Genomic DNA, 11,080 nt, shown 5'->3' with positions numbered 1-11,080 from the left:
CCGACAGATCCCACATCACTGTCCCGCGTTCCTGTAGAAGATAGGGACGATGTACTAACTATTCCTTCTTTCATGACATAAACGATCTAGGATTATACAAAATATATATATATATATATATATTTAAACAATTATTAAATCTTTATCTTATTTATACACATTAAGATGACACATAATATTATTATCACAAATAAAATATCATTACATAGCATTTTTCAAAATCACACAATAAATGTGCTCAATAATTTTGCGATAAAAATTATTCAAACAAGTTGAGAAGTCATATCAAGACGACAAATTATTATCTATATACAATTTAAATACGATTTAATTAATAAACTTCTTTTTTACAGCATGTTACAGAAAATATCGTTTTCTTTGATATGCAATTAAATAATTATTGAGTAAATTAACTCACCCGATACAGCAAATGCACAACATTGCAATAAAACGCCGAAAAGAATTAATAGTGACATTTTCTCATTAAAAAAAAAACGAACGAGATTAAAGTTTCCGCGCGCACTTGCTGCAGCTCTTGACGCGGCTGAGATTTTTCAGACAAATGAGATCGTTCACTGTTCGTGCTCTTCGATTTCTTTCATAAACCCACGTAACTTTTAGCTGAGCCTCACCTTCCTCGTAGAACGCGGTCGATGTACCCGTTACTCGTAACTGGTTGATGATCATCTTTCTCTTCTTATGTGTCGGTGAGTCCAAAATAGAAAAAAATGCAGGCGACGTATGTACATGTTGATATTGGAAAATAACTATCTTCATGAATAATTTTGTCAGTCCTCACGGTGCATATAATATGATTATTTTCATTTAAAAAATTATAAAAATTGTTTAAACAAGAAACAAATAATTATTTCTCATCAAATATTCTGCTTTATCAAATAATTGCAAATAAATATATACATATTTATATATTTTTCACAATTATATGTTTTTAAAATTTACTATATTTGTATTACTTACTGTATTTGGATACATATATATATTATTATATACATTATCAAATTTTATTATATTTACAGTCGTTATATGAACCTCTATAAACGTAACTTGTCGAGACCGACTGACCTCCGCAAAAATAAACAAAACTCGCATGCGCGAGTATACTATATTTCCTATTAATTTAAAAAAAAGAATTACATAATTTTATATCATATTATATCATATTATATAAAATTTAAAGTTTTGTAAAATTTTGTATAATATAAAATTTTACTGTAACTTTTTACCTAAAAAATTAATTAATAATTTTAATTTAAAAAAATGATAATCTTCGTAAAAGACTGATTTACGATGTTTCTTCAATTAATATTATTTAAATTTTATTATCAATTTAATTATTATGTGACGCTTAACATTACGAATGAAAAAAATTTGATATTCAACTATATCTACAATTTTAAAGTAGAATTGGAACGTATGTATATTAAATTGAGAAATGTAGGTCGAAACGAGGTGAATTAGCTACAAGGTCCAGGCAATTTTATTTTCATAGAATTATTAAGCTTTTATGATAAGAAAACAATTTCATGATAAACCAAGCACATTCAATATTAAGCATAAGCACCAATAGTAGAATAATGCATGTTGTTTATGCCAGCATGCCGTTTATATTTATGCATATTTAAGAAATTTAAAATAATTTAAAGTTTAATAAAATTAAAAATTTTTTTGAAAAATTTTAATGTAAAAAAATTGCTGACATGGTATTTTTTACAATTTTACAGAACATTGTTAACAAAAGTTCGTAATTTTGTGCTAAATACATGCGATACATCTTTTTTCTCAAATATCTAATTTTCAAAAACACAAAGTATGTAATATTTATTGAAATTTAATATATATTAACTTAAAAGATGACTCTATTACTTAATTTTCAAGATTAAAAATTAGTATTTTTTCACTTCATTGTTGACATATCGGAAATTAATTTTTGTAGGAATGATATATATTTAATGGAGTTTAAAGTATAAATATATCTCTTATATTTGTCACGTATAGTAAATGTTGTCATAATAACAATTAAGCCTCAGACAATAGATCGCGTGCCACTAACAATCTCGTACATCGTCATATTACCACGAAACGTTCAACATTGCATTAAATCTTTCTTACTCGGCGATACAATGCAATATATTTTATGAGAGAGACATATTTATTTTAGATTTGTAACTTTTTGTACTGGTCCATAAGTTTTTATTTACAGAAACTATCAGTAATCTGCATAATAATATTTTGTTTATAATTAAAACTCTGAAAATTTGCGCAAAATATATTTACACCTCATTTGTATGTACATATACACAATTCATAGAGGAAGGTCGAGTGATATCGGATAAGAATTTGTTTAAAATGCATGTAACAGCTTTTGTTAAACTATTGGCAAATCTACTCACACATGAGACCTCTTTATATTGAGAATAACGGCAGTGTTTGTGAGTTATTATGCATTTTATTATGTAACATAACAACTGTTGTTTATGCCAGCATAAGATTAACTGTTTATACTAATTAGTCACATTATGTAAGTCGAATTTTGTTTTTAGTTTTAGTCAATATAACATCTATTATTTTTTAAATTGTAGTTTATAATATCATTCTTGTTTTAAAACTCATTTTATATATTGTTTTTTCGTTGTACATCATTTAGATAGCATCGGATATTTTCTTGTTTTTGTTTGATAGTATCGAACATTTTCTTATTTTGTTGAGAGTTTCGAACAGTACATTACGAGATAGATTAAAAGCTATTGGAACAAGACATATCACTAAAAAAACTACTCATAGATAATTACGGAACCTAAAAATATGTTTAAAAATTCATTTCCAAAGCAATACTACCTACAATTGGCAACAACAAGAAAATGTAATGACATTTCATGTATCGACATATTTTTACATTTAAAAATGTAAAAAATTGGCTTTTATTTTTAGAAAAATATTAAAAGTGTGTTTTTTAATAAAAATAATGTTTCATGTACATTACACTTAATTTTTATCATCCAAGAAAACGAAACCTCGAAAAATTTAAAATGTTCAATGTTACTTAACCTTCCCGTATTATCACAATCAGTATCTTTTCTATAAATAATATATCTTAAAAAATTGTATTTAAAAAATAATGTTATCTTTTTCTCTTGCTTCCTAATTTCGTTTGCCTTACATATATTCGCTTTTTTAAATATAATTTAAATATTATATTTAAAGTCGAATTTCTATTGAAGGATTGCTAGTTTCTTTGGATCTCAGTAATAAAAACAATTTATTAAAATAATTAATAATATACAAAATTTTTGGTGCTGTGCGTTTTAGGCCAACGACAGATGTAACCTGAGAATCATCACAAGGATCATCACAAATTTGATGATATTCATACTGGCCCGCGATTTGGTGCCACTCGCTAGGTGTTTCCCTGCAAAAGAAATTCTGATTAATTTGCTATTACAATGTATTGTAATGATGTAATAACTATATGACAATATGAAATAATATTCTAAAATATTAGTAATTGCACAGAAATATTTTTAATATTTTTGCAATAATGAATCCAACAAAGAAATTTATTTACTTAAAAATGCATAAGACGGATAGAGAGATTTTACAATTAATACGTTCCGTGCCGCATCAATTTTAGATGATTTGTCTGTTACGTGGAGAACAGACAATATTCTATATTTGTTATGTAAAATGTAATTTATAACATATTATTTAATTAAAAATTCAAAAATTATTTTTATAAAAAACAGAAAGTCCAGCTCACCGTCCGAAAAACTTAGATCACACATCGCAGAAAGTGTTAATAAAAATGTTTGATATATAATAATATAATTAAGAATAAAAATAATTATATAATTGATCTTACAGAATATATATCCCTTTCACAATACTATCGCCATTCAATTTAAAAGTCGACACCGCGTGCGATAATAAGTTCGTAATTCGAGCATAGTTCGCGGATCGCATGATTCCAAAGTATATTCTTGCATTTGCATATCGACACCCTTGGGATTACAAATGACATTGCTATGATATCGTATCACGAAGTTATAATTAGCTAAAAATTATACTTTGTATTACTTTGAAAAAATTGCATTTTGTGTCATGAAATTAGCCGAGATAAGAAAATGTCTTTTTTAGCGACATTATTACAAAGATTAATCATAGAATAATCTTTGTAATAATGTCGATAAAAAAGACATTTTTTAAAAAAGACATAATCTTTATGTTCTATAATCAGCCTCGCTTAATCGTCTAGATGAAGTTTTAATCAAATTGCATCAATAAAATGCCTGCTTTTAAACTCATATTTTGCAATATGCTATGCTATAAGTAGACAAGTATCTCCAATTGATACCGTATAACTTCAATAATTGTATGATTTATGACAAGAAAGAGCGTCTATCACAAACGCCTAAAAGCGCTTACAGGTGGAAGCCAAGTACGAATGACAACAGCATTCCCGCAGTCTCGTATATTCTGCACAGTCTTCAGCGTGCACCTTGCATTCCTCTGGTCCCACGCGACAAGTGTGCTCGACGAAGGGAAACACTTCTGAAACAACAAACAGATAAATTACACTCTTGTGACAAGCAGTTTTCTTTTAACGTGTATTTTCTAAACTTTGATATTTCGGAATTTGCCAACTTCAAGCAAAGTAATGGCCAATACATTCAATTTTTATTATTCAATATGAGATCGATGTAATTCTGGCTATATTATCTTTTTTTATAATTAAATATTACTTATATTTTTGCTAGCTCTCATTAATCATGTTATGATTTTCTAAACGGCCATCTACCCATTATTCTTTAATCCAGTTAATAACCAGAGTTATTGTAAATAATAGATTAATAGTACTTGAGTAAGTAGTGCAATTGCAGTAGGAAATTACGACGTCACGAAGGCATTGTGCCGTTAAGGCGTAGCAAACATAATTTTACGCACATCTCGGAGGGGCTTGAAACGCAAATCTCCATTAAATATAAGTGTTGCGATAATTAACCGGTTTTGCGGGACGATAATTAATTTACCTAACGATATCGGAGGCTTCCGGCACGTTATCAATTCCGGAAAGAATAACATGAATGATTTGACACAAATGCTTAATCGATCGCAAGCGATTAGAAACGAGCACAAAACGCACGGGTGATTCACAGGTGCGATTGGAAGGTGATTCGAGTTTTAGGTATTCCACGTGCATAGCTGCTGCGTGCAACAATGCAACTTCGTACACCTATAGAATCTTCATGCGGGTCATGCAATGACAACGAATTCAACGTCTTAAACGAATGAAAATACAAATAATTCACAAGTAATTTAGAAACACCTTTAATTCTACACACGACACAGTATTTCTATATTTTTTCTTTTAAAAACTAATACTAATCGAAAAACCTCTTGAAAGTTTTTAAAAAACTTTATAGGCATAAAAGTTTACTTTCTTCATACGTATATATTCATGTCAACATATAATTTAAAAATATAATTTATAATCAGAAATCTTTATAAAAGAATCACAAGTGTTTGAAATATCTCTTTTTTAATTAATCATTTTAAATTCATTAAGCTTGCTAGCGAGATAGAAATAAGTTTATAATTTAGTTTGATTATCGATGTTCATTTCTTCTGAGAAGTGTACAAGAATGTACAAACTTGCAAATGTATTAACATTGCCATTTAATGTTTACTTTGAAGTAAATTCATCCAATATTGTTTCATAAATGGCGTGTTATACCGTGCTAATTAGAAATTCGAGCAAAGATAGTACAGGTCGATGAACGATAGTCCTGTGAAGAGTTCGGGAAGCACGCGGAATACTCAAGTGACTCTCGGTGACTCGCACGAGTGAATGATGAATCACTCGTTAGATCTTATACACGCGCGTGGAAGGACAAGGATAACTCATTACGACGAGGAATGATTTCCTGAACAGGTGACTGCCCTTCCGTTCAAAAAAAAAAAGGGAATTAAACTCTTCTCGACATATAAAGAAATTATAGGGTTTTAAGTCGATAAATTATATGGCGTTTAAATAATTATTCAGGTTAAAGGAGGATTAAATTTAAAATAACTTAAATTGCGATTTACAACAATTTAAACTTGGAAATTGATAGTTATGTAATTTCAGCATCCTTCTTCTTGCAATCTTAATCTTTCTAATACTATAATTTATTTCTAGATGTCGAACGATGTCAAATTTTGTTAATAACAAATACACTTTATTGAATTAGTTAAGTGATTGAAAAATAATATAAAAAATAGATTTTTCTTTAATGAAGCATAAAAATATAGGATTAGACTAAATTTAAGCGATATGACTTATTCCTTTAAATACATAAATTTATCACAATTTTAGCGTAATATTCTATATGGAACTACATAACATTCGTAATACCAAATTACCAAATATTAAAAATTTATTTATTTATTATACTCTTCCAATTTGATATTATTTTTATATTACATTTTTTACATTTGAGCAACGCATAAATGATTTTTATAAGCTTCCGAAACTTTCTAAAAGTATCTTTAAGGATACCGCGAGGAATTCTATAACATACGTAAGCATTTTGTCCTACGATCCCACGGTTATTCAAGGTATTAACATGCAATTCGAGTTGTAACGGCACGTAGTGTATCGACTAAAAATAATTGCGATTACGTCGCACGATTCGCGTTGGCATTGTGCAAATCGTGAAATTGCGCTCACTATCATTGCCGTTGCTCTAAATTTCCGTGAAGCGCGGTTGCACAAGCGCTCGCTCGCCACGGCCGATTGTTCACGCACGAATTCGTCAGCCGGGGACTGTAGTTTTTCATACGACTTCATCACTGCATGAATAAATGAAGGACGAGAGCGGAAAATACAACTTCCGTCGTCGAGAAGGTTAAGCCGATTTCGATCGGCTTGTTGTTACCGCCGAGATAAATCACGTGCTGCTTCGTTAATCCATCATAAAACGAGTTACGGGCGCTCGCGTGTAACTTTATCTGGAGTGTCATTAATTATATTATCATTCCACATGGAGAAAAGGTAAAGTAATATGTGCTGGAATTCTAGTAAATTTGATGAAATTGATAGGTACATATATAGGGACAGGCGCTCACTTACGTAAAATTTACTTTACTTTTCTGGTAAATGAACGGTCGTCGTAGCCATACTGTAAGATACTTTTTACATTTCATAAAATAAATTTTATGCTACTGCAATTTGTTATTATTTCTCAATTTGTAAATTATCGTACATCTCAAATTTGTTTTATCAATGAGTATTTTTTGCCTTGCATGGTGCTGACAAAATTTATTTGCGCGATAATAAAATATACAAATAAAGTCTTGAGAGTTGTTCGAGAGTTGTTTACAGTTTTGAGAATAGTATGATTATATATTTACTTTACTATAAGATAATAAAAAGTAACAACTTGAATAAATTTCCTATAATTGTAATGTACTTATATCTCTAATATCTTTTACTTTCAGGCAAGCAAAGTTTATCATATATATAAGTTCCACAAAAATAGTCAGATTAGTATTACTAGACTTGCAAAACTATTCACTTTTTTTTCATGCAACCGTTTGAATACCTACTGTTGAAGCTGCCATCGCAACAACAATGATCATTGATAACGCTGCCATTCTTGCAGTAAGTCATCTCGGAGTAGGCGCAAGGCTTGCATCCTGGAATGGGTCCTGCAAATAATAAGTAATTATAAATAATTGGAAAACAAAGAGAGAGAGAGAAAGAAAGAGAGAGAGGAAGAGAGGAAGAGATTAAATAAGAGCAAAGAGTTCGAGCTAAAGAAAGATCGGCAATTTGAAAAACCGTATTGTTATAATATTTACAGTCTTCATCATTGAACGAGTAAAATGACACGTGCGAGACGCCGTATTTCTCAGGGAGAATTCATAAGAATAAAGCTGAACGTACGACTACTTATTAATTAAGGATTATATTTCATTAACCTCGATGCCGGTGATTAAAATACATGACAATCGCGTCGAATCCGCATCCATGATTCACGTTAATTAGCATCTCGAGGCTCCTTACGTAATCTTTTATAAAATTGTGTCGCGGACATAGCGAATTGTCTGCTTGCGACGCGACGAGATAGAGATGTATCGTCGTATCGACATCGATCACAAATATGTATATTGTATATCGCCTTCGCGAATCGGAGCCTCGTTAGACCGTGCTAAATTCGCGATAAGAGATCGCGTATTCTTTGTATTTACAATATTTGATGAGAAATTTTAATTGAATCATATGAGAACTGCGCACACAATAACCGAGAATTTCTAATTGCCGTTAACAGCATTATACGATAATTACCAATTTTTTTTATCATTTAATTAACAATTGAAAGTTTAAATCGTTCACACATAACAAGCAACAGGTGTATGGCAGTCTTTACAAGGTTTCTCCGAGTCACGACTAAAGGATTGAATTACAGAAATTAGGACTGCACGACCGACAATTCCTAATTCACGCGAATAATATTAGAGGGTAATCATCAACTTCCTCAGTAATTCGAATTATTGTAATGAGAATCACGTGCTTAGTTGGCCGCGTTGTTACGGTGTTATCATTAGGTCTCGATGTAATGTGAACGTACATATACGACAGAGCTTTCGTATACTGTACAATGTACCGAAAAAAACGTAAAAAAGCCCTAAATCTAATATCTATAGCAAACAGGAAAAATCAAGAAAATTGAATTTTCATGCATTAACAATAGAAATTGTATTTTTAATTTCTCACATTTATTATTAATTACCACATTTTAATTTCTAGTAATTAATGATGATTTTAATCATAAATACATAACGTATACATAATCTTCTATATTATCAAATCATTAATACGTTACGTAGTATAACAATTTAAAAGAATGACTTGTTGATGAGTTAGCATAAAATTTCTCGTCTTTAGTGTATTAAGGACAAGATTTATTTTGTAAAATTAATTTTAAAGCAAATTAGTATCCTAATACAATTTGTTACTATATATTAAAAATAAATTATAATTTTTTTATAGAACGTAGAAGCGCGTGCAAATTAAATGGAAAGTTAAATTTATTAAACAAAATTTTTTTTAAATAAAATAGCGAGCATTGCTATGATTTAAATACAAAAATAGCGCATCTGTTCTTTGCGAATGTTATTCACGCATACCTCTCTTGTTCACGCAGGCTAGGACGTGATTGACAGAACAAAAATTTTGAAACGTCAATCGTGCGACGCTGGTTAGGTGGATCAAAGCAGCTATTCTTGGAGGTAAGATAAATACATTTCTGTGTATCGTAAGGAAGCTTTATAGACCGGTCGTAGGAGTCGGGTAAGAGCGTTATAATGCGACGCTTTTAGCAACTAGACTAAATTGGAAAAAAGGCTGCACCAAGAATACTGTTAAGATGTATCAGTATATATTGTAACATTTGGAAAGGAATAGATTCTTTGAAAAATAGATTCCTCGATAAATTTGCTTTCTTCAATTTATTGATAAGAATATCAAGACGCATCAATAATTTCTTTTTATAAACAATGAAGTAAACGGATAGCTTTTTATTAAATTGGAATTGAGTAAAAATAAATAGAAATTAATTTTTTTAATTTTATTTTAAAATATAACAAAATTATTATTTGAAATTAATTCTTGAAATATTAATATCTAAACTTAGAAAGTTATTATTAAAGAAGAATGAAAATTGTTAAAAATATAAGACCACTATAAAATTTCTAATGTCTTATATATTAAGAAATATCCTGTGTGCATATATAAATTTTAATTTTTACATATATAAGAAGTTGTTTATTTTCTTAAACGCTGAACGTTTCTAAAATGATCTCTTATGCCCGTTTTTACCAATGTAGATTAACTTTAATCTCGGTTCAATTTACTCTTCGTCTTTTCCTAATTTTTAGAAAAAGGCGAAGATTAAGTTGAACCAAGATTAAAGTTAATCTATATTGGTAGAAATGGGCATTAATGTGCGTAGGAAGATTATATTTTTATATATGTATAAATAGAATAATATTGAGAAAAATTCTAGGAGAATTTAATTCTGGTTAATTCTATAGTTTTACACGTAACGTTATTGACAAAAAATAATTCTTACCAGAATATATCTCCAGTTTCTTCGCTTCAACGAGCGCGTCTTTGCGAAGGACTTCGTGCTCAAGGATATATTCATCGTCGGAATGATGGTTTACGACTGTAATTGCCTCGAAATTGTCGAGGATTAGGAAGAATATCAGGATACTAATCGTACCGATGTTGATCATGCTAGCGTCGCCTGATTTCTCATCTTCGATGAGAATCGTTATCTTCTTAATTACAATAAACGATTTCTGCCTCAATCTTTCTTCGTTGATGAAATAATTTCTGTCAAATTTAGAAACAATAAAGTTTAGTTTATTTTCTAGATTATTATAATAAAAATACTAAATAAAATTTAATTTAATTCATAGATTGCTTTGTCACGGAAAAATTATTTGCTTTCGGATTCTTAATTGCAATATAATTTTTCCAAATAGTTCAAGTCAGACGTTTCTTAATGAAATACAAATATTTACAGAATATTTGCAATTAATAGCAATTATTAAATACATATAAATGTTTGTATTAACAATAATAATACAATATCTGAGAGATTGTACCCACGACACGATGAAGTCGATCTTGAATGGAACAATACAAAAGCTGCAAGATCAACTACGACTCTGAACTCAACATGTGTCTCTCTTATTGTCCGGAATTTCAGTAGGAATACATACAATGAAGCAACTGTCGCAACCGGAAGTGTACAGAAGATACGGCATGGAAGTACATACAGCGACGCTGTCATGTGCGATAAAAAATATAATTTCGTTCACACGTTTAAATTTTATTTTGTTAATTAAAATTTTTTTTTATTTTGTATTATATTCCAATTTTAGTTTTAGAAGTTAAATTTTCTTTGCTCGACCGTCATCGCATCACATCTGAAAGTGAAAGCATAAAACTCTACTTGATCGTGTTGAGCGATTGTTTTACGTCACTTGTATAAATGAGCGTTACATATGTTAC

The 11,080-nt window shown here is 29.6% G+C and overlaps 2 protein-coding genes across 5 annotated transcripts in view; both read right to left on the bottom strand.

Annotated features, from left to right (window-relative positions):
• The window catches only part of LOC108747661, a 2,260-nt gene extending 1,708 nt beyond the window's left edge, over positions 1-552 (bottom strand). For 2 of the 3 annotated variants that reach the window (XM_018485260.1, XM_018485262.1), the window contains exon 1: positions 419-552. In XM_018485260.1, the coding sequence (XP_018340762.1) occupies positions 419-476 (58 nt within the window). In that variant the 5' untranslated portion in view covers positions 477-552. Of the gene's footprint in view, positions 1-414 lie in introns of all 3 variants that reach the window. The other variant, XM_018485261.1, reaches the window with a different exon arrangement.
• Positions 553-3,252: 2,700 nt separating this feature from the next.
• Positions 3,253-11,080, bottom strand: part of LOC108747627 — a 12,835-nt gene continuing 5,007 nt past the window's right edge. For both annotated transcript variants that reach the window (XM_018485220.1, XM_018485221.1), the window contains exons 2-5: positions 10,131-10,396; positions 7,603-7,704; positions 4,441-4,566; positions 3,253-3,427 (exon numbers count right to left, since the gene is read on the bottom strand). In XM_018485220.1, the coding sequence (XP_018340722.1) occupies positions 3,324-3,427; positions 4,441-4,566; positions 7,603-7,704; positions 10,131-10,296 (498 nt within the window). In that variant the 5' untranslated portion in view covers positions 10,297-10,396 and the 3' untranslated portion in view covers positions 3,253-3,323. The remainder of the gene's footprint in view (positions 3,428-4,440; positions 4,567-7,602; positions 7,705-10,130; positions 10,397-11,080) is intronic.

Source organism: Trachymyrmex septentrionalis, unplaced genomic scaffold (assembly GCF_001594115.1).
Source record: "Trachymyrmex septentrionalis isolate Tsep2-gDNA-1 unplaced genomic scaffold, Tsep1.0 scaffold20, whole genome shotgun sequence".
Classification (NCBI taxonomy): Eukaryota; Metazoa; Arthropoda; class Insecta; order Hymenoptera; family Formicidae; genus Trachymyrmex; species Trachymyrmex septentrionalis.
Note: the sequence above shows the minus strand (reverse complement) of the source record. Positions and strands in the feature narration are given on the sequence as shown.